This window comes from Nomascus leucogenys, chromosome 3 (assembly GCF_006542625.1).
Source record: "Nomascus leucogenys isolate Asia chromosome 3, Asia_NLE_v1, whole genome shotgun sequence".
Lineage (NCBI taxonomy): Eukaryota > Metazoa > Chordata > Mammalia > Primates > Hylobatidae > Nomascus > Nomascus leucogenys.
In genome coordinates, this window is record NC_044383.1 from 13,698,035 (window position 1) to 13,722,385 (window position 24,351).

A 24,351-nucleotide genomic window follows, 5' to 3' on the forward strand; every position below is an offset into this window, starting at 1 on the left:
GATACTGTAATCATTAATACAGTTGATCCATTAGGCTTGGCACAGTGTTTATTTTATGGAAACACTAAAAGAAAAACAGACCTGAAGTTCATCATGTGTGAGGTTAAACAAATCTATCTTTCAAATGAGTTCTTTACTCTAAATAATTGTCAGAAGTTACATTTTTGTTTAATATAATCTTTGCAGTAACCTTCCAAATTAGGGCAATTTTTCTGTCCAGATCTGCCTACTGAACTAGAATATTTAATGAGCAACAACAATTATTGTGAATTAACAGACTAATATTGGGGTTTGATAAATCAGTTTCCTAAGGTTTGTATAAGCCAAGAGTTAGACTCCAAGAATATAAAAAGGCCTAGATAACCTCATAAAAGTAAGGTTCTAGATCCGCACAGCAGAGAACTAGACCCAGATTATAAGTCACTCTACAGAGGTCCCATTTTTCTGGATTTGAGGGAGGAAGTGTTTGATGACAGTATTTGAAGTGATTTTATATCCATTTTCTTTTAAAAAGTGATAGTTTGGAATTAGTTACTTGTTAATTAACTCTAAAATATTTGCTGTAGTGTTATAATGTGAAAATGTGGTTGCTAATTTTAAAATAAATTTTGGGTTTTTTAAAATAAATTTTTAAAAACACTTTTTATGTATATCACAGCCTCAACAAGAACTTGATTTAAACTCTCCACGAAATACCACTTTGGAAAGACAGACTTTCTATTGTGTTCCGGTGCCTGGGGAATCTACGTGGGTAAAAGAAATATCCTTTATCTGAACTTTCTTATTGTGTTGATGGTTTCTAAAAACTTAGCCTTTAAATATTCTTCCTTTGCAAAGCTTGGCTTTATTTTAATAAAATGTGTTTCATTTGTTCTAATTGAGAAAACCCATAAAACAGGCTAAGCATTTGTCACTGAGGAATGCTAAAATAACAGTACATTCCTATAGTGAAATACTGTTAAAATGATTGAGGTAATTTTTTTTTTTTTTTTTTTTTTTTTTTGAGATAGGGACTCACTGTCACCCAGGCTGGAGTGCAGTGGCACAAACATGGCTCATTGCTGCTTCAACCTCCTGGGCTCAAGCAATCCTCTTGCCTCAGCCTCCCAAGTAGCTGGGACCACAAGCATGTGCCACCATCCCTGGCGAATTTTTTGATTTCTTGTAGGAACAGGGTTCACTTTGTTGCCCAAGCTGGTCTTGAACCCCTGGGGTCAAGTGATCCTCTCACCTCAGCCTACCAAAGTGCAGGGATTATAGACATGAGCTACCATGCTCCACCTAAGGCACATTTAAAGGTACTGAAAAAATGTGACAATTAAAGTAAAAAAAAAGTTTCAAATTAGAATTCATTCTAATTAAGGGAAAACAACGTATTGGCTCTTTGGAGAGGGGATTGTAAAAACATTTCCTTTTTATTTACAATAGTAGTTTTTTAAGGCATGGCCCACCTACATTGAAATGCACAGATTTTAAGGTAATGCACAGTGATTTGGATAAATGCATACACCCATATAATTTATACCCCAAAGTAAAGAACTGGTGCCTAAAAATTCCTTTCTGCCTTTTTCTAGTCACTACCTCCTCCCCTGCAAGCACAATCCTGAATTCTTGACTATGGCTTGGTCTTGCCTATTCTTGAATGACATCTAAATGGACTCATATAATATATAGTCTTTGTGTCTGACATCTTGTGTTTAACATCATCCATTTGAGAGTCATCCATGTTGTGCGTATCAGTAGTTCTTTCTTTCTTTTTTTTTCTTTTGCTAAGTATTATTTGTTTATAAAGTCTCCAATTGATGAGCATTTAGGTTGTTTACGGTTTTAAGCTGGGCATTTTCTTTGTGAGAACATTTTAAACTACCAACTCAGTTTTTTTTGTTTGTTTTTGTTTTTTTGAGTCGGAGGCTCGCTCTGCTGCCAGTCTGGAGTGCAGTGGCGTGATCTTGGCACACTGCAACCTCCATCTCCTGGATCCAAGTGATTCTTCTGCCTCAGCCTCCCGAGTAGCTGGGACTACAGGCACACGCCACCATGCCTGCCAGTTTTTGTATTTTTAGTAAAGACGGGGTTTCACCATGTTGGCCAGGATGGTCTCAATCTCTTGACTTCGTGATCTGCCTGCCTCGGCCTCCCGAAGTGCTGGGATTACAGGAGTGACTAATTCAGTTTTTTAACAGATATTTTGAGTCAGTTGTGATAAATTGTATCTTTCAAGGACTGTTTTGAAGTCATTTAAACCCAGTTGTTGAATTTATTGACATAAAACTTGTCAGAGTATTTTCTTTTTAATGTCTGTGGGATATCTAGCATTGATCTCTTTTATTCCCAATAATGTTAGTCTATTTTTCACTTCAATTTTCTGTTTTCTGCTTCATCCATTTCTGCTTTATTTCATTCTTTTTGGTTTGGTTTTAACTGGTCTTTTTCTAGCCTTTTTTTTTTTTAGACGGGGGCTTGCTGGCTCTGTCGCCCAGGCTGGAGTGCAGTGGCACAATCTCGGCTCACTGCAACCTCCGCCTGCCAGGTTCAAGCAGTTCTCTGCCTCAGCCTCCCAAGTAGCTGGGATTGCAGGTGCCTGCCACCATGCCCGGCTAATTGTTTTGTATTTTTGATAGAGACAGGGTTTTACCATGTTGGCCAGGCTGGTCTTGAACTCCTGACCTCGTGATCCTCCTGCCTCAACCTCCCAAAATGCTGGGATTACAGGCGTGAGCCACCGCGCCTGGCCCTTTTTCTAGCTTTTTAAAGTAGATGCTCAGATTCTTGATTTCGAATTTTTCTTATTTTCTAATGTTAGCAACTAAAGCTATAAATTTCTCCTCAATCACTGCTTTAGTTGCATCCCACAAGTTTTCATTTGTTAGGTTTTTACTGTCATTCAAAATATTTTCCAATTTCCCTTGTGATTTCTTCTTTGATCTTTTGCCCTTGCAACAGTCTGCTTCTGTGTATTCTCATTCTTTGTGCTATTTTTGTCATAGATTTCACTCGTCCTTAGATTATACAGCTCACAACATACTATTTTTGTTTTTAACAGTCATTTGTCTTTTATATAAATTAAGAAGCAAGAATTCATCTTTTATATTTGGCATCATTTCCTTTAGCGATATTATTATGATTATGCTTTTTTTTTTTTTTCGAGGCAGACTCCTGCTCTGTCACCAGGCTGGAGTGCAGTGGTGCAATTTCGGCTCACTGCAACCTCCGCTTCCCAGGTTCAAGTGATTCTCCTGCCTCAGCCTCTGGAGTAGCTGGGACTACAGGTGTGTGCCACCATGCCAATTTTTTTGTTTTTAGTCGAGACAGGGTTTCACCATGTTGGCCAGGATGGTCTTAATCTCCTGACCTCAGGTTATCCACCCACCTTAGCCTCCCGAAGTGCTGGGATTACAGGCATGAGCCACTGTGCCCGGCCAGCAATTTTTTTTTTTTTTAAATACAGATCTGTTGGTGCCGAATTCTGTCAGTTTCTGTTCAATTGAAAATGTCTTTTATTTCACCTTCATTTTGGTTTGTTTTATTTATTTATTTATTTTTGAGACAGGGTCTCTCCCTTTGTTGCCCAGGCTGGTCTTGAACTCCTGAGCTCAAGTGATCTACCCGCCTCAGCCTCCCAAAGCACTAGGATTCCAGATGTGAGCCACCGCACCCGGCGTCACCTTAATTTTTGAAGAACATTTTCATTGGATATAGAATTTTTATTTTTTATTTTAATACTTATTTAAAAAAAATAGACCAGGCACAGTGGCTCATGCCTATAATCCCAGCACTTTGGGAGGCAGAGGCAGGAGGATCACTTGAGGCCAGGAGTTTGAGACCAACCTGGCCAACAGGGCAAAACTCTGTCTCTACAAAAAATACAAAAATTAGCCGGGTGTGGTGGTGGGCACCTGTGGTTCCAGCTACTCCCGTGGCTTGAGACGGGAGGATCACCTGAACCCAGAAGGCTGAGGTTGCAGTGAGCTGAAATTGCACCACTGCACTCCAGCCTAGGCAACAGAACGACACTGTCTCAAAAAAAAAAAAAAGAGAGAGATGAGTTCTCACTGTGTTGCCCAGGCTACTCTTAGCCTCCTGGGCAGAGCAGTCCTCCCACCTGAGCCTCCCAAAGTGCTGGGTTTACAGATGTTTGCCACTGCATCCACCTGGGATTTGTTAGGGGTGGTGTAGAACAGCCCTTGTTGTGCAGTAGATCATCCTTATTCATGAGGCCTGCTATTTCTAGGTCTTACCCAAATGTCTGGGATGACTAGCAGGGTCCATTCTAGTATTATACTACTTCCAGAGTCTCCATTTAACTCTCTGCCAACTAGCAGCTGTTCTCTGCTAGGCCTCAGGGAATCTTGACTTGTATATCCACAGTTTAGTGTTTTGTCAGAGATCCAAATGGAACCTTCAGGATCTTTTATCCATAACTACTCCCTTTCTAGTACTTCTCTGCAAATTCCAGTTGCTTCACTAGCCCTGAACCATGTGCTCTGTCTTCTCCACCCAGTAAGAGCAGGGCCTCTACTGCTCTTTGTTGCAGTTTGGAGAATGTCTCCAGGAGAGAGCTGGGAGAATTTGGAGTTTACCTGCTGTGTTTCTCCCCATTCAAGGATCATAACCTTATGCTCCCTGTTGTCCAGTGACTGAAAACAGTTGCTTCACATATTTTGTCCAGTTGCATTGTTGTTTACAGCAAGGATAGTAGCATAAGGTTGATACCTGTTACTCTCGTGACCAAAACTGGAAGTCTAGCCTCCTTTTAAAAATGCATTTCCATTTTAACTGAATTGCCAAACTAGTAATTTTTTATAAGTCATATAATTAGCAAAACATTTAGGATATTCCTCAGTTTATGGTAGTCTTTTCTTAACTTTTCGTTTAACGCCTATGTTAATGCAAACCAAGCTCGAGTCAGTCCCTCAACATCCTACACTCCCAGTCGCCACAAGAGGAGTTATGAAGATGACGACGATATGGACCTACAGCCCAATAAACAGAAAGACCAACATGCAGGTGCCAGACAAGCAGGTATTGTGTGCTAACAGGTTTTCTCTAGACTTTGCTGTCTTACAGTAGATTGGTTTTCAGAGTGAATTGTTACATAATATAGCTCTATATTTAGGAGCTGGCAATTTATCAGAGTTACAGACATGTTGAGAGTTTTTTACAGTACTCTTTGATCAAACTGTGCTTCGCAAATGAGCAATTAGGCATCACTTTGTGACAAGTGGCTGCTCTAATGTATGTTTTTGGAGTCTCAAGTGACTATCTGGAAAGGTCTTTTCTATCTTCATATTTATTTTTTTCCTAATTCTTAAATAATACAGAAGCCTGGTACTTTACCCTAAAAATGAGTTATTTTTATCTGAAAACATGCTTTCTCGTTTTCTTTTTAATTTTCTTGTTTGTTTGTGTTTTGAGACAGGGTTCCACTCCCATCACCCAGGCTGGAGTGCAGTGGCATAATCGTGGCTTACTGTAGCCTTGACCTCCTGGGCTCAAGTGATCCTGTCACTTCAACCTGCCTGGTAGCTAGGGCTATAGGCGCATGCCACCACACGCAGCTAACTTTTTAAATTTTGTGTAGAGATGGGATCTCACTATGTTGCCCAGGCTGGTCTCAAACTCCTGGGCTCGGGTGATCCTTCTATATCAGCCTCCCAAAGCCACTGGCATAACGGGCGTGAGCCACCACGCCCAACCAGTCTTAGCTTTTATAAGTAGTGGATTTCTTTGTTGTGGTGGGTATATAAGTTTGTCTTTATATTTGTAATATATTCAAGTTTGTAATATATTCGAGTATGTGCTATCCACTTCCCTTCAGCACCTTTAATCAGAAGGAAAAATTAAAGGACAAGGAGGCAAAACAAATCAGTCTGGTCGTTTACTATCTGCAGGATTGGGTAGAGAAGGCTTAATTATTTATTTATTTTTTTATTTTATTTTTTTTTTTTTTGAGACAAGAGTTTCACTCTTGTTGCCCTGGCTAGATTGCAGTGGCAAGATCTCGGCTCGCTGCAAGCTCCGCCTCTTGGGTTCAAGCGATTCTCCTGCCTCAGCCTCCTGAGTAGCTGGAATTACAGGCATGCGCCACCACGCCTGGCTAATTTTGTATTTTTAGTAGAGACAGGGTTTCTCCACGTTGGTCAGGCTGGTCTCGAGCTCCCGACATCAGATGATCCGCCTGCCTCGGCCTCCCAAAGTGCTGGGATTACAGGCGTGAGCCACCGTGCCTGGCCAAGGCAAATTTAACAATCAGTGGTAAACAGGGATTTACTAATGAATTTTATTTACCCATATATTACTCTACTTTATAAATTGATATTTCCAAATTTTCTTAATGCTAAGATATATTTTAATGTGTTTAAAATTGGAATGTTTTACTATAAATACATATAAATGTCGTAGTATTCTTTTTCTCCACCGATCACCAGAATATATTAAAATTAATGGTCTATCATCTAGCCTGGACGACATGGCGAAACCCCATCTCTACTAAAAATACAAAAATTAGCCAGGCATGGTGGCAGGCACCTGTAATCTCAGCTATTCGGGAGGCTAAGGCAGTAGAATCACTTGAACACAGGGGGGCAGAGGTTACAGTGAGCTGAGATCGTGCCATTGCACTCTAGCCAGAGTGACAGAGAGACTCCATCTCAAATAAATATCATAGTAACTTACATATTGTAATATATTCAAGTATGTATTCAAGTCCAGGAAATATGTTAATTCTCTTATCACTTAAGCAGTTGATGCTACTTTTATTTCTTACCATTCTTGTTTGAATGTCCTAATGCAGGCTTTTTATGCATTTGAGTACTTTATTTATATAAAGTAAAACTTGTTGGTGTTTAGTCAATCTTTTAGGCTATACATATTTTTAAACTTTTTATTTTGACACAGTATAGATTTACATGCAGTTGTAAGAAATAATACAGAGAGGCTGGTCGCGGTGGCTCACACCTATAATCTCAGCCCTTCATGAGGCCAAGGCAGGCATGTCACTTGAGGTCAGGAGTTCCAGTCTGGCCAACATGGTGAAACCCCATCTCTACTAAAAATACAAAAATTAGCTGGGCATGGTTGTGCACGCCTGTAATCCCAGCTACTTAGGAGGCTGAGGCAGGAGAATTGCTTGAACCCGGGAGGCAAAGGTTGCAGTGAGCCCCGATCGCCACCATGCTCCAGCCTGGGCGACAGGGCAAGACTCTGTCTCAAAAAAAAAATAATAATAATACAGAAAGATCTTGTATACCTTTTAGCCTCTACTTCCCCCAATGGTAACACCTTACGTAATTATAGAAGAATGTCATAACCAGGAAATGGACATTGATACAATCATTTGTTTTCCTTTTTTTTTTTTTTTTTTTGAGACGGAGTCTTGCTCTGTCGCCCAGGCTGGAGTGCAGTGGCGCAATCTCGGCTCACTGCAAGCTCTGCCTCCCGGGTTCACGCCATTCTCCTGCCTCAGCCTTCTGAGTAGCTGGGACTACAGGCACCCACCTCCATGCCTGGCTAATTTTTTGTATTTTTAGTAGAGACGGGGTTTCATCGTGTTAGCCAGGATGGTCTCCTGACCTCGTGATCCACCTGCCTCAGCCTCCTGAAGTGCTGGGATTACAGGCTTGAGCCACTGCACCTGGCCTGTTCTTTGCAGTTTTATCACATAGGTAGATTCATTTGACCACCACCACAGTTAAGATCGGGAATATTTCATTACCCAGATCTCTCATGTTGCCCTTTTATGCTCATAACTACCACTCTCCTGTCTCTAGACCGTAGCAACCACTGGTCTCTTCTCTATCTCTTATAATTTTGTCATTTTAAGAATGGAATTGTATATTACATAAACTTTGGGGATTGTCTTTTCTTCAGCACAATTCCCTTGAGATCCATCCCAATTGTTGCATGTATCAGTAGTTTGTCCCTTTTATTGCTGAGTGGTATTTCGTGGTATGGCAGGCTATAATTTGATTCTTATGTTATCAGCCCTAAAGTGTAACTACTTCAGGAGTTGGGGTTATTCTTTTAATGACCTGTATATCCCCAACAAGTGGTTTGATTCCTGGTACATACAGGGTATTAATAAGTATTTGGTAAATTAATTTATTGCTGTATGGTTTTATTCTGCTTAATTAATAGAAAAAGTATGTTCTACCAAGAAGTTTTGCTGTCGGTAGACCAATGTATTCCTTAAATCAAAGATGTCAAAGTAACCATATTGCAAATCAACTTTTGAAACTGGTTATACATGAGATTTGATGGGAGGAATTTGTTGATATCTTACAGTAAGGGAAAAAAGTAAACTTTTTAGATCTACATGTTTGTTTTTGTCCTCTTACAGATCAAACAAAAGACTTTGTTAGTATGTGCTGTTTCCTTAAAAACTGTAACAACTTGAACTTTGCAAGCTCAGAAGCATCACATATATCAAACTTGAAAGGCATTTATGGAATGTTCTTTTTCTCCAGGAGGCCTTAGAAATGACTAAGTGCAATGCTATCCTTTGAATTTAGGGAGTGTTGGTGGTCTTCAATGGTGTGGAGAGCCAAAACGTTTAGAAACTGAAGCTTCTACTGGGCAACAGCTGAACTCTCTGAACTTGTCTTCTCCTTTTGATTTGAATTTTCCATTGCCAGGAGAGAAGGGCCCTGCATGCCTTGTGAAGGTAATAAAACTTTTCATAGATCCAACATTGACATGTTATATGTCTCAGAAAGTAGCTTAGTGTCTGAGCATTTGCATTTATTTTCTTGTGTCAGGCTAGCTGTAGCAAATCACTGCAAATTTAATAGCCTAAAGCAGCAAAAGTTTATCATCTTACAGGCTTTAGGTCAGAAATCCAACATGGTCTCACTGGGGTAAACTCGAGGTGCCAGCAGGGCTACATTCCTTTCTCGGAGCCCCTAAGGGAGAATTTGCTTGGCTTGTGGCTCCTTCTTCCATATTCATAGCCAGCAACATTGCATTTGTCTGACCATTTTTTTCATGTTGACATCTCATCTGACCACAACCAGGAAGGGTTCCCCGATTTTAAGAATCTGTGTGATTACATGGGGCCCAGCCAGTTAATCGAGGATAATCCCCCCATTTCAAGGTTATTAATTTAATCACACCTGCACGTTCCTTTTGCATGTAAGCTAACATATTCACAAGTTAAAAGAATTGAAGAATATCTCAAATGCAGAAGCAGAACAACTTTTAAATTATGTCTATTCCCTTCCTGTATCATTTCTAACATAATATCTTCTTCATTTTTGTCTTCTTCCTTCTCTCAGCAAAACCTATGTCTCACTTATATTTAAAATAAAGCAGAAGTAAGAAAACTTTGCCGCGGTGCTCACGCTTGTAATCCAGCACTTTGGAGGCGAGGGGCGGATCACGAGGTCAGGAGATCGAGACATGGTGAACCCGTCTCTACTAACAATACAAAAACTAGCCGGCGTGTGGCGGCGCTGTAGTCAGCTACTCGAGAGGCTGAGCAGAGAATGCGCGAACCTGGAGCGGAGCTTGCAGTGAGCCGAGATCGCCACTGCATCACCTGGCGACAAGGAGACTCGTTCAAAAAAAAAAAAAAAAAAAAAAAAAAAAAAAAACTTTTAATAGTTTGTTCTTCCATCTTACTTATTCTAGTATTTTGATCCTGATAAATGAGCAAGTGATAGAAGATTCAGAAATGATTGTTAAGGATTTCCATCCTTATTCTTTGTGCATTTTGGGTTTTTTTGTTTTGGGGGGGGGTTTTTGTTTTGTTTTGTTTTTGAGGCAGTCTCATTCTGTTGTCCAGGCTGGTATGCAATGGCATGATCTTGGCTCACTGCAACTTCTACCTCCTGGGTTCAGGCAATTCTCGTGCCTCAGCCTCCTGAGTAGCTGAGATTACAGGCATGCACCACCACACCCAGCTAGTTTTTTATATTTTTCATAGAGATGGGGTTTCACTATGTTGGCCAGGCTGGTCTTGAACTCCTGACCCCAAGTGACCCACCCACCTCAGCCTCCCAAAGTTCTGGGATTCTAGGGGTGAGCCACTGCACCCAGATTCTCAGCGGTTTTAACTGAAATGACACTTAAGTCATATGGCACAGGGACCAAAATTACCATTTTCCCCTGCCATGCTTCTACCAGGCATGATCAGTAAATGGCCTTGACTATCACTAAGTCCATCATGACAGACAATTTTGAAAGGTTTTTTTTTTTTTTTTAATTGTGAAAAATCTTCTGGCCATTCCAAGTTTTGTGTTAATCCGATGTTGCAGTTTATGAATAAATGCAAAGCTAATCATCTTGTTTTTGTTTTTTCCTTTTCTTGGTGTGGTTTAATAGGTTTTGAGATAGTGCACGGTTCTAGTTTTAACTGTCAGCCTTTGGGAAAAGGCTTTTTTTAATTTTAGGAAAAGCCTTTTTTTTTTTTTTGTAGTACTGTGGTATATTGAAAACAGACATTAGTTTGGAAAGTAGGGATCCTTTGTTTTGGTTTTTCACTTATTTGCTAACTAGCAGAATGACTCTAGGTCTCAATTTATAAAAATTTATGAAATACTAGCAGAATGACTCTTGGTCTCAATTTATAAAAATTTATGAAATAAAGGACTTGCTTTAAGGTCTGTTTTCTGATCTAAAATTCCAAGATATTGGTACTTCAAGACTAATATCTTAAGCTTTGTGTCTGTTCTAACAGTGTGATTTCATGTGGTCTCTTGTTAGGTTTATGAAGATTGGGATTGTTTCAAAGTAAATGACATTCTTGAGCTATATGGCGTACTGTCTGTGGATCCTGTGCTGAGTATACTGAATAATGATGAAAGGTGAGTCTGTGTGCTCTTTTTTTGTTCTCCTTTATTTTTATATAATTTCAAGTTTTCAGGAAAGTTACAGGATGGTTTTAAAGAACTCCCTTTTCCCTTTTTCCCAGATGTACCAGTTGTAAACACTTGCACCCCATGTGCTTTGTCATTCATTTGTGCTTTCTATCTATGCACACATTTTTCTGAAACACTTGAAAGTATGTTGCAGAAATCAAACCCTTTTACCCCTAACTGCTTGTCAACATTTCCTAAGAGCACTGACTTTCTCATATATAATTAGAGCACAGGTATCAAAACTAGGAAATTTGCCACACATATACAATACACTAATCCACAATCTATACTTAATTTCACTAATTGTCTTAATCATGTTCTTTTTTACATGTCTCCCTTCTGCATCCCCCAGTCCAAGGTTCAGAAGCTCACTCATTCTCTGTTTCTACTGAGTTCATACTGTATTTCTGATTCCCGTTCAGCACCACAGGTGTTGTTCTACTTGTTCTCTTTTCTATATTAGTGTAACTCTCTTAAACTTGATTCCCATTTTTCACAATCTTACATTTGCACATTTTTACAACAGAGAAGGGAATTTCAGAATTGTTAAGTCATACCTCTACAAAACATAAACCTAAATAACTAGAGTTCAATCTGAAACAGTCCTCAGCCTTTGTCTTTCATGGTCTTGCCACTTTTTTTTTTTCCTTTAACAACAGAAATGTATGTCTTTTCCAGTAGTTCTGGAGGCTGGGAAGTCCAAAATCAAGTTCCCAGCAGATCTGGTTTCTAGTGAGGGCCCACTTCCTGGTTTGCAGATGGCTGTCTTCTCACGTGGTAGAGAGCAGAGAGCCTTGATGCTTTTGAAGAGTGTAAGCCAGTTACCAGTTACTTGTTTCCTCATGGTTAGACTCAATGTTTTGCATTTTTGGCAGGAATATTACAGAATTGATGTATCCTCAGTATGTTACAGCAGGAGGCATGCAATGTCAGTTTGTCCCTTTACTGGTGAGGTTAATTTTCATTAGTTGGTTAAGGTGGTGTCTTCCAGATGTCTCTTCTCTAAAGTTACATTTCTCACTTTGTAATTGACAAGTAACTTGGAGGAAGGTACTTTGGGACATAAATATCCAGTTTCTTATTAAACTTTCACCAATTTATTTTAGCATTCATTGATGATTCTTGCTTGAATCAGTTATTACTATGTTGGCAATTTTCTAACTCAGTACATTTATTTATTGGCATTCTACTATAAAAGATACCTCTTCCATTTGTTTATTTAAGTAATGTATTTACTTATATTTAGTATGGACTAATAGATTGTGATTTTATTCAATGTTAATATCATTATTTTATTTTGAGACCCAAATTTTCCCAGATTTGGCTAGTGGGAGCCACTTTAAGCAGGTGCTGGGTCCTTTTTTTGAGATGATGTTAACCATTTTTTAACATTTATTTTCTGGCATATTAAGCTGTTGCAGCTTCATCGTATGCTTTGAAGATCTGAGTCCTAGATGTGCTCGTTGGTACTGGGTTAGATTTGCATCTAGGCCCTTAAAGTAGACAGAGCTAGGATACATGCAACATATGTATACATATACATGCATACACATTTAAATGCACACATACATACTCACACATGCATGTTTTGTATATTTCTAATGTCTGTGAAAAACCATGGGTTCATATTCCTGATTCCAGCTCAGCACAGCAGGAGTCACATGTTCTAGTTGTTCTCCTTTCTATATTTATGACTTCCTTTTCTAACAAATTTGATTCCCATTATTCACAATCTGTTGTTTCCCCATTTCTACCATATACAGAAGGGAATTTCAGAATTGGTAACCCATACCACTACAAAACAGAAACCTAGTAATTAGAGTTCAATACATTTCCAGTTCATTTTTATTTTAGAATGCAGCTGTGTAGTCAGAGCTATGTTCCAGTTACTCAGGGAACTTTTCTTCCCCTCCAGTGTGATTTCATTATTTATTTTACTTAGATTCTCAGAGGTGTCATTCTCAGCTATCCCCATTCCTGCTGTCTGTTCCCACCCAGCCTCCTTAGGGAACCGTACTTTCTGGTTTATCCTTCCTGTATTTATTTTTTTACAAAAATATGAAGATACGTATACATTTTATTTCTACCTTTTTCTTCTATAAAAGGTAACATGGTATATATACTCATTTACACTTTTTAATTTTTTTTATTAACAACATATCTTGGAAATCTAGATCTTCCTCATTCATTTTTGTTTTGTTTTGAGATTGCCAAAAGCAAGGGCTAATGTCCCTCATCTACACCAGAGTCCTCTTGTTGAATACTGGACATTCATCATCTTAGTTTCTGTGTAGGATGAACTTAACATTTTTCACAGTTAAAAAAAAATGGTACAAAACAAAAATTTTAAACAACTTTAAATAAGCTTAACTGTCCCTTAGTAATAGTATATGAGATTGTTCATCTTGGCAATTTCTGATTATGATGACTTTCCTGCTTTAGTTACTTCACTATTGATGTAGTTTAGTTTAGAGGTTGTATTAGTCAGGGGTCTCTAAAGGGTCAGAACTGATAGGATAGATTAATATATGAAGGGGAGTTTATTAGGAGAATTGACTCACACGATCACAAGGTAAAGTCCCACAATAGGCCATCTGTAAGTTGGGGAGCAAGAAAGCCAGCCTGAGTCTCAAAATCTCAAAAGTAGGGAAGCCAACAGTGCAGGCTTCAGTCCGTGGCTGAAGGCCTAAGAGGTCCTGGCAAACCACTGGTGTAGGGCCAAGAGTCCAAAAGCTGAAGAACTTGGAGTCTGATGTTTGAGGGCAGGAAGCATCCAGCATGAGAGAAAGATGGAGGCCGGAAGACTCAGCCAGTCTGCTCTTTCCATGCCTGCCTTTATGCTGGCAGCTGATTAGATGCTGCCCACCCAGATTGAGGGTGGGTCTGCCTGTCCCAGCCCGCTGACTCAAATGTTAATCTTCTTTGGCAACACCCTCACAGACACACCCAGGAACAATACTTTTCATCCTTCAATCCAGTCAAATTGACACAGTATTAACCATCACAGAGGTTAAGAGCACAGACAGGCAGACAGCCTGGGTTGGAGTCCTGACTTGGCCACTTACTAGCTATGTCACCTTGGGCTTGTTTCCTCATTGTAAATAAGGGTAGATGTGAGGTTTTGGTGAATTTGTACGTGTAAGGCATTGAACATTGTCTGTCACGTGGTACATACTATGGAAAAAGTTATGCTTGTATTAAAAAATACAGGAGTAAGAATTTATTCAGTGTCTGTAGAATCTATAAAGTAAAGATCTAAAAGATTAGCCGTTTGTTTCAGTCGTCTCACAAATCTATCATCTGCCGATTTATTTAGCAAGTCTGAAAAATTCATACTTTCATTGCTTGTCTACTCAGTATTCGAGGGATCATGTAAGAATTAAATTTAGGAAAAACAATTAGCAAGATAAGAGATTAATGGATTCTCCACACACTGAATAATAGATACCAGACGGCTTTTGAGAAAAAGACCCCAGTTTTTGAGATCTGCTGTCAAGTATTCGATGTCCCGGCCAGTAGTTGAAGGAGTACCTGTGTTTTGAAATGGCCTTATGAGTGACATCCTACATTCCATTTATTGAAGTGCTGAATAAAAAATATTACTGTTCCTGGCCAGGCATGGTGGCTCACGCCTGTAATCCCAACACTTTGAAAGGCCAAGGCAGGCAGATCACTTGAGGTCAGGAGTTCGAGACCAGCCTGGCCAACATAGTGAAACCCTGACTCTACTAAAAATACAAAAATTAGCCAGGCATGGTGGTGTGCATCTGTAATCTCAGCTACACAGGAGGTTGAGGCACGAGAATCGCTTGAACCCAGGAGGGTTCAATGAGCCGAGATCGCATCACTGCACTCCAGCCTGGGCAACACAGTGAGACTCCATCTAAAAAAAAAAATAAATAACCGTTCTTGAAAAGTGGAGTAAATGCATTATTTCATGATATGTCTTAACAAGCCCGAAGTCTGTGTGATGTAACACGTTAGAATGAGAGGCCACTTTCTGTTCTTTAAGGAGATGTACAGGTGGAAATATTCTTGGCTTTAATTTTGTTTTCCAAGATGCATATTATTTTTGCATCTGTGCAACTGATGTCTCTCTAAATTGAAACTGTATCATCTCTCCACAGGGATGCCTCTGCACTGCTGGATCCGATGGAGTGCACAGACACAGCAGAGGAGCAGAGAGTACACAGTCCTCCTGCTTCATTAGTGCCGAGAATTCATGTGATCTTAGCCCAGAAGTTGCAACACATCAACCCATTATTACCTGCCTGCCTTAACAAAGAGGAGAGCAAAACCTGTAAGTGTAAGTGTTACAGCCTAGTCAGCTATCTACTGTTAGCCTCAGTGTGTGTCCAGAGCTGCCTGTAACGTGCTCATAGTGGAATTAAGAGTCAGGTCTTCATTCCTCACAATAAGTGTTTTCAGTAATCTCTCTCTCGTTGCCCCATTTTTCTCTTATGTTAATTCTCTTCACTGAAATGAGGACAAAAGAGTATACAAGGCTGGGTGCAGTGGCTCACGCCTGTAATCTTAGCACTTTGGGAGGCCGAGGTGGGTGGATCACCTGAGGTCAGGAGTTCGAGACTAGCCTGGCCAATATAGTGAAACCCTGTCGCTACTAAAAATACAAAATTAGCCAGGTGTGGTGGCATGTGCCTGTAATCCCAGCTACTCGGGAGGCTGAGGCAGGAGAATCACTTGAACCGGAGGCAGAGGTTGCAGTGAGCCGAGATGGCGCCATTGCACTCCAGGCTGGGCAAAAAGAGCAAAACTCGGTCTCAAAAAAAAACAGGAGGATGCAAACTATCTTATTTTTAAGATGAGCATCACTTACTGACGGATATGTTACGCTTTACTTACTGTCTACTGAATTGTTGTGCTTTGCTCACATAGTTATTTTTTACCTAAGACACTTGAGAGGAACTGGTGTGTGTGTCCTGACTCAGGTCTCCCTTTCTCCTTCAGTTGTTTCAAGTTTCATGTCCGAATTGTCTCCAGTCAGAGCAGAACTTCTTGGGTTCCTTACTCATGCCCTTCTGGGGGATAGTTTGGCTGCTGAATACCTTATATTACATCTCATCTCCACAGTGTAAGTGCTGTATGCTGGTGGGAATTAGGGGAGTTTGGTGTGTGTGGAAGTGGAAGAGTGGGAAGATTGCTGGTATAATATGTGTTTTCCTTATTGGGCTTCATCACATGGTTTTTATCTGTTCACTGTTAACAACTGTTATACCAAATCACAGACAAATTCCTTTTCTCACAGTTTCACATTTAGCATTTTGATTATGTCCCCTTAAATTTTAGAGCCAAAATCAGATAAAACAGTGGTCCCCAACCTTTTTGGCACCAAGGACCCGTTTCATGGAAGACCATTTTTCCATGGACTGGAGTGGGGATGGTTTCAGGATGAAACTGTTCCACCTCAGAACATCAGGCGTTAGATTCTCATAAGGAACACACAAATGCGCAGTTCACAATAGGGTTCACGCTCCTGTGAGAATCTGATGCCACTGCTGATCTGACAGGAGGCGGAACTCAGGCGGTAATGCCCGCTCACCCACCCCTCACCTCCTGCGTTGTGGCCCGGTTCCTAACAGGCCATGGACCAGTACTGGTCCACGGCCTGGGCATTGGGGACCCCTGAGATAAAGGATCTGGCTGATGAGTAAAATGAGCCGTTTTATCCCTTTTGCATTCCGAACGCTCTGTTTATACATCCCAAGGCGCCCACATCGTGTGCACATTTAACGTGGACATTGACACTAGCACCGCATCCCTTGACTCCACTGTATTTCTTTGTTTTCTGATTTTAAAACTAGTGTGGGCCTTTGACAAGTTCCAAGGACATAAAGAGGAAAATGTACACCATCTGTAATTTCACCACTTAGAACCTCCGTTAACCTTTAGGTACATGTTCATTGGTTTTTGTTTACATATGTATACATCCCTGCATAGGTCTTAGTGACACTCTAAGCACAGATCCGTGTCTTGTTTTCAGCAGTTGATATATATTAAACATTTTCCCATCATAATGCTTCATGAACTTTGTAGTGGCTGCAAAGTATTTCACTATGCAGTTGTACCATACTGTAACCATTTCTCTAAATGTTAGGTTTTCCTAGCTTTTCTCTATTATAAAGTTGCAGGAAACATCTTTGTGCTGTAAATCTTATCTTTTCTCAAATCAATCTGTGACAGTAGTACATAATGGTTGAGAGCACAGGCTCTGGAACCAAACTACCCGGATTCATATCCCAGCTCTGTCAGCTTCCGTTTAGATGAACATGTTGCTTATTATCATCTCTGAGCATTTCTCATCTGTAAAGCAAAGACAACAGTACCTACCGCTGAATGGTTAGGGGTTAAATGAGGAAGCATTTACGTACTCAGAATGGTCTTTGGCACATGACCAGCAGCAGCACTTACATACCAATATTGGCTATTTTATTGCTGTTATTCTGATAAAATAACTGGTCAGAATATTCTGATTTATTTTTAATGACAACATTAAGCTAATTTTTCTATTCTTTGCTTTTTGATAGAAATCAGGAAGTCACTTCAGCATCTTATTGATTGATTTCTTTCTTTTCTAGATATACAAGAAGAGATGTCCTTCCACTAGGAAAATTTACAGTTAACTTGAGTGGTTGCCCACGGAATAGTACCTTCACGGAACACTTGTATCGAATTATTCAACATCTTGTGCCAGCAGTAAGATGAATATAAATATGTATTATAAACCTAAGCACACTTAAGATATCCATCTAACTGTCTTTCATTCACTTCAAATATTTAACTTAGAGATTTTAATAGATCTTATTTAAGAGGAAACAAAGCCTGCCAAGTTACCTAATTTAAAATGTACTTTCCCCTAAACGTTTCACTTTTTTTTTTCTTTTTGCCTAAGCACAAATTTCTGTAAGTCTAACAAAACAATTTCAGTAACTGCCTTAAAATTATACTCTGTTGATACCAATTTGTCCAATTTGGTATCCTTTTTGTACACTAAAGTCTTAAATCTAAATAAACTCTAAATTATAGGAGCATAATTCTTTTAGTTGAGGTAATAAAGTTCTTTATCTCCATTGCCTCAATTTTAATTCCTGTTTGGAAAGTTGAGCTCACTTTATTTGCCAGGGTATCTGGAATGCAGTATTTGCGTGGCGGTAGGATCTTGGGAACAGGGGAATTGCTTCTGATTACTTGTGTGACTGAAAATACTGATCACTTCTTTGGAAATTGAAGAGGGTGCACTAGATCCTTATTGAACCAAATGTATTGAGTGTCTCAGTGCTAACACTCGTCCAGGCCCTCAAGAAGCAGAAGTGGACTGGAATATACCAGCAGTTCTCAGTCTCCTTAGACTCACTTTACACTGAAAAATGTATTAGTACTCAAAGAGCCGTTTTTCATGTTATATTTATCATTAATTTACCAGACTAGAAGATAAATACATCTATTAAAAATAAAAAATTACATATAAATATTTTTATAAAAACAACTTTTCCCAAGCCAAAAATGATTAGTGATAAAAGTGACATTGTTTTACATTCTTGCAAATCTCTTTAATGTCTGGATTAATAGGAGACAGTGGATGCTTGTATCTGCTTCTGCCTTCGGTCTATTGTAATCTCAGGTTTTGGTTGAAGTATATGAAGGAAAGCTGGCCTCACACAGATGGAAAAGGAGTTGGTAAAGCAAGGATGGTTTTGATAGTCTTTGCAGATAACTGGGTGGTGGTCTTTGATACTAGACCAAAACTGTCCACATGACATTTCCTTAAAGATAGTTAAGTGTGGAATCTGAAATCCTATTCATAAATTTTCCATAGTCTGCTATGGTAAAATTCATTAATCTTGCACATTGAAAGGATCTTTTATCCATGCATGATTTTGACCTGATTGACCCCGTAAAAGGGTTGAAGCAATTCCCTGGGGGTTCTCGGGACCACAGTTTGAGAATTACTGAAACAAATCCTTTGCCCTCACAGAGTTTAGGTAGAAGATCAACAAATAAATTAATACATGGTAGGTCATTTAAGCACCCCTAAGCTTCCCGTTTTCTTAGAATCACTGAGGTAATACACAAAACTCCTCTAAATTTTCGCAATATATCTTAACTCTTCCTTCCTTCCTTCCTTGACAGCCTTCCCCCACCATACCCCCTTCTCCATCCTTGCCACATTGTTTCAAGCTGGAGGGATGGAAGAATGGATTGGTGTATAAGGCAGAGCACAGAGGGTGTTGGGAATGGTGGCTCAACAGCTGGAGGAGGAGCACAGATGGGTCACTTACTCGTTACACTGAGTGAGAAGGTGCTCGCGTCCTGGAGGCACCTCCTGAGAGCGCAGGTCCCCCCATAGCTCAGTGTGCTCTACTCCTTGATTTTTCTGTGAAAAGTTTGTTCAAAAATGTCTACGATGAATGAATACAATTTTAACTCAAAGAATATAGAGGAAAATTAAGCTTTTCTCTCCCTGTCTTGAAGAGTAAAATTAACATTTTCTTTTTGCTAGCTAGCTTGTGTTAGGTGAAAGAGGTTAGGCTTTGGGGTATTTAATATTTGTATGTCAGTTATCTACCATTTGTTTCATTGGTTAAATTAAAATTGATTTTCAAGAATATTGAACAAGACATTTGAGAATAAAGTAGCTCATAAAATGGACGAAATTCAAATGTAAGATCTAGATACTATTTTTGCTTCTAGAGTTCAAGAAACCATATCACTACTCCCTTAGAAATTTATAAGATCACTTTTTCTATGTGAAACACAATGTTTAATTCCAAGTACATATTTTCTTAAAACAGGGAAACTTAAATTCTTGTTCACTAAAAAATTTCTCTTTGCAGTCTTTTCGTCTACAGATGACTATAGAGAACATGAACCATTTGAAATTCATTCCCCACAAAGACTACACAGCCAATCGCTTGGTCAGTGGGCTCCTCCAGCTGCCCAGCAATACTTCCCTTGTAATCGATGAGACTCTCCTGGAACAGGGGCAGCTGGATACCCCAGGTACATACATAGATATTTCTCTTCCATTTCTGACTTTCTTCCCACTAAAGCCAGATCTAGGAATAACCTTTAGAAGAGTATCTATGGACAAATTCACATTTAACAAATAACGTAAGATAAAGGCTTGGCATGTGAATTTGATTAAAGCATATGTTATAAACTAATTGTATACACCAACTATGTTTTGCCATAGTATTCTGAAAGTAGTACAATGGAACAGACATTATATATCTTATATATGTATCTTATATAATGTATATCTTATATATTATATATAATATATATGTCTAAGATATATATGATTATATTATATATTTTTATATATAATATAGTATATTTTTATATTTATATAGTATATAAATATATAATACATAAATATATAATTATATATAAATATATCTTATAATGTTATATAATATATGATATATAAGATATATATTATATATCATATGTGATATATCTTATATAATATATATCTTATATGATATATATGTTTTCTATATTATATATAATGGAGCAATAATATAAAGGGTAGTATTAATATAATATTACAGTACAATACAATATATACAATACAATAATATAAGAATATATATACAATACAATATAATGCAATACAATAATATAAAGGGTAGTATTAATATAATGGAGCAGTAATATAAAGGGTAGTATTAGATGTTGAGGGTCGTAAGGGTTCTTTGGTGAAAAGTTTTATTGTGTCAGCGAATGGTTGGAGCAGTCTGTATGGGCCTACAATGTTGGGTTCTTTGCGTAGTTGTATATAACCTAAAATTTTTTGTTCAGTGAGTGTAAGGAATGGTAGAGACAGGGTCTCTCTATGTTGCCCAGCTGATCTTGAATTCCTGGGCTCAAGTGATCCTCCTGCCTTGGCCTCCCACAGTGCTGGGATTACAGGTGTGAGCCACTGCACCTGCCCCAAGTAGCTTTTTAAAAAGCTGAAATGGGAGGAAGCTTTGCCTTTAGTCATCTAATACCTCAAAAGGGAAGTGTAGAAAAGATCTAATAGAATTTTTTTTTGTTTTGAGATGGAGTCTTGCTCTGTTGCCCAGGCTGGAGTGCAGTGGTGTCACTCGGCTCACTGCAAGCTCCAGCTCCCAGGTTCATGCCATTCTTCTGCTTCAGCCTCCCAAGTAGCTGGGACTACAGGCGCCCACCACCACGCCCGGCTAATTATTTTTTAACCTCCCTTTGTAAAGTTTGTAAATGGTTTTCAGAGAATGTCTGAAAAATAATAGATCAAATGGTTTACGCTAACCTCAGTTGTGGAATATATTATAAAATCACAAGAAATCAGATTGTTTACCAGTGCTCAAATGAAGACAATTAAGAATACGCTGCTGGCAATCAGCTCAAGAGGTAAAGGTAGAAGAAAAAATGAGGTAGACTGGGCACGTTTAAGGCAAAAGGGAATATAAAATCTGGCTGATCTATGTATGAAGGTAGTTTTAGTATTTCCTTGGTTTAGCCCTGTAAATACACCACTTAGAAATAATCATACTTGGGAACTATTTTATGTCTAGGTGCATACCGGATGCTAGGTATTAGATTTGCGGGGGGATCCCCTGGCCCCAGAAAGTTCTACCTTAACCAAGACTGTTGTAAGCCTACACACTTAGTGACGTTTAATGTAGTAAATTGGACAGCACCTCATACCCTTTATTAAAAGCGGTAGAAACTTCATAGCTCATCATCGGTGTCAGCAAAACTGATTTGCTTAGATGATTAAAGTCAAATGACTGAAAGTGTTTTCCTGCCTTCGTAGGTGTTCATAATGTGACAGCCCTGAGCAACCTCATAACATGGCAGAAGGTGGATTATGACTTCAGCTACCATCAGATGGAATTCCCCTGCAATATTAACGTTTTCATTACTTCGGAGGGGAGGTCACTCCTCCCGGTATGATGAGTCATTTTTAAATGGAGGGAGGTTGACATTGGAAAAATAACTACATTTTTGCTGTTTCTTTGTACCACTTATTAATAAGTTACATTTGTTGTAAAAAACTGTGACTGCTGATCATTAAGGGAATTGAGTATTTTGCACCGCCATGGATGAAAACCTTACATCTACCAAGCTCAGATATCAGCAAGTCACGAGACCAGCAAGTCTGTTGGCAGCAGAAACACCCACATCTGAGCAGAGCGAGAGTGTCTGATTTTAACATCCAGACTTCTGTTCTTGCTACCTTTGACCCATTGTTTTCTGCTAATCTTATGTGAAAAATATTTTAGAGTTCCTTTTAAAATGTCCTTGGTCACTTGGTAGTTATTTTCATGCTTTACAGTGAAATGCTGTGGTATGTCTTCAGAGTGGCTGGTAAAGAGAGCTTTTAATTCTGCAGATGATGGGAAATGCTCCCAGTTGTCAAATGGTGTATAGTCTCTGTATAATAGTATTCACCTGCGATTGATGAGAAACCGCCTTTGACTAAGAATGAAATGGCTCAAGGATATGTTTTCTGTGTGCAAGTGTGATAGACCTTTTTAATTAGCTGCTTTTTAGAGATTGGCTACATTTTTGTGTGTTTACTGATACCATTGAGGAAACATAAGTAACCAAGAAAAAGCTTTCATAATTATTTCTGAGGTAGTTATAAAGCATGTAAGTTAATATTAAAAATAGATTCTCACTGGGTGCCATGGCTCACACCTGTAATCCTAGCACTTTGGGAGGCCAAGGCAGGTGGATTGCGTGAGCCCAGGACTTTGAGGCCAGCCTGGACAACATGACGAAACTTGTCTCTACAAAAAATTCAAAAGTTAGCCAGGCATGGTGGCGTGCACCTGTGGTCCCACTACTAAGGAGGCTGAGGTGGGAGGATCACTTGAGCCTGGGAGGCAGGTTGCAGTGAGCTGCGATCACACCACTGCACTCCAGCCTGGGCGACAGGACAAAACCCTGTCTCACACACATAGAAAAAAAAAATTATTCCCTCCCCCTAAATAATAAATGGTATTTTCTAATTCCCACAGGGGCTGACAGAGATGATGCATCTTTCTTTAAAAATGTAGATCAATTTAGGAACTCAGAAAATACAGTGTACTCCTTCTCTTTTCAGGCAGACTGCCAGATTCACTTACAGCCCCAGCTAATTCCACCAAACATGGAGGAGTACATGAACAGCCTTCTCTCAGCGGTGCTGCCTTCCGTGCTGAACAAATTCCGCATTTATCTAACCCTTTTGAGATTCTTGGAATATAGCATATCTGATGAAATAACCAAGGTATGTCTAGGTTAGAATAAAGGCTTGCCCTGTGTTGAATTGCAGTATGCAACCAATTTACATTTACCATAATTGCTGATAAGGTAATTTTGCCATTTGTTTTCTGTCATGTCTTTTTTTATTCCTCTGTTACTCCATTATTGTCTTTTTGTTTGAAATAGGCATTTTCCAATGTCCCACTTTAATCCCTTGAAGTTTCTTAAAGTTATTTTCTTAGTGGTTGCCGGGGGGGCGGATAAAGTTAACATGTTAGTATAATCATCTATTTAGGATTAATGCCAGTTCGTTTAGTTATTTTTAATTAAAAAAAATTTTGGCTAATGCCAGTTTAATTATATTTTACAAAGACTTTGCCCCTTTATAATTCCATTCCTTCTCCCTCGTGCTGCTGTCATACAATTACCTCTCAATACATTGTATGTCCATCAACACATTTAGAATTACTGCTTTTGCAGTTGTCTTTTAGAGAAAAAAGTTAGAAATGGGAAAGACTTCTGTACTATTTTTTCTATTTGTCTATGCAATCACTTTTACCAGCACCCTTTATTTCCTCACGTGGGTTCATGTTACTGTCTAGTATGTTTTCATTTCAGCCTGAAGAACTGTCTTTAGTGTTTCTTGCATGGCAGGTCTACTTCTGCAAATTCTTTTTTGAGACAGGGTCTCGCTCTGTCACCCAGGCTAGAGTGCAGTGTTGTGATCATGGCTCATTGCAGCCTCAACCCCCCCAGGCTCAAGCGATCCTCCCACTTCAGCCTCCTGAGTAGTTGGGACCACAGGCATGTGCCACTGTGCCCCGCTAATTCTTTGTTTTTTTTGGTTTTTGTGTGTGTGTTTTTTTTTGTGTGTGTGGAGATAGGGGATCTCTTTATGTTGCCCAGGCTAGTCTCGAACTTCTGGGTTCAAGTGATCCTCTCTCCTTAGCCTCTCAAAATTCTGGAATTAGAGGTGTGAGCTACCACGCCCAGCCCTCTTTTAAGTTTTTGTTTATCTGGGAATGTCTTAATTTCTCCTTAAGGCTAGTTTTGCTGGATGTAGAATTCTTATAGTCTTTGTCTCATCATTTCGAACATGTCCTCCCACCACTTTCTGGCCTCTGGTTTCTACTGAGAAGCCAGCTAGTTTCTGATGAGGATCCTTTGTACACGCTGAGTCACTTTTCTGTCACTGCGTTCAAGATTTTGTGGCTTTTGACAGTTTTGACTATGATGTGTTAATGTGTGGATCTCTTGA

The 24,351-nt window shown here is 39.2% G+C and overlaps 1 protein-coding gene across 2 annotated transcripts in view; it reads left to right on the forward strand.

The window, feature by feature from the left end:
* The window catches only part of MCMBP (minichromosome maintenance complex binding protein), a 43,979-nt gene that overhangs the window by 14,840 nt on the left and 4,788 nt on the right, over positions 1-24,351 (forward strand). Inside the window, exons 5-14 of one of the 2 annotated variants that reach the window (XM_012505775.2) lie at positions 659-760; positions 4,878-5,022; positions 8,511-8,662; positions 10,702-10,802; positions 14,984-15,162; positions 15,825-15,948; positions 17,453-17,570; positions 19,709-19,874; positions 21,658-21,791; positions 22,954-23,118. In XM_012505775.2, the coding sequence (XP_012361229.1) occupies positions 659-760; positions 4,878-5,022; positions 8,511-8,662; positions 10,702-10,802; positions 14,984-15,162; positions 15,825-15,948; positions 17,453-17,570; positions 19,709-19,874; positions 21,658-21,791; positions 22,954-23,118 (1,386 nt within the window). The remainder of the gene's footprint in view (positions 1-658; positions 761-4,877; positions 5,023-8,510; positions 8,663-10,701; positions 10,803-14,983; positions 15,163-15,824; positions 15,949-17,452; positions 17,571-19,708; positions 19,875-21,657; positions 21,792-22,953; positions 23,119-24,351) is intronic. The other variant, XM_003255033.4, reaches the window with a different exon arrangement.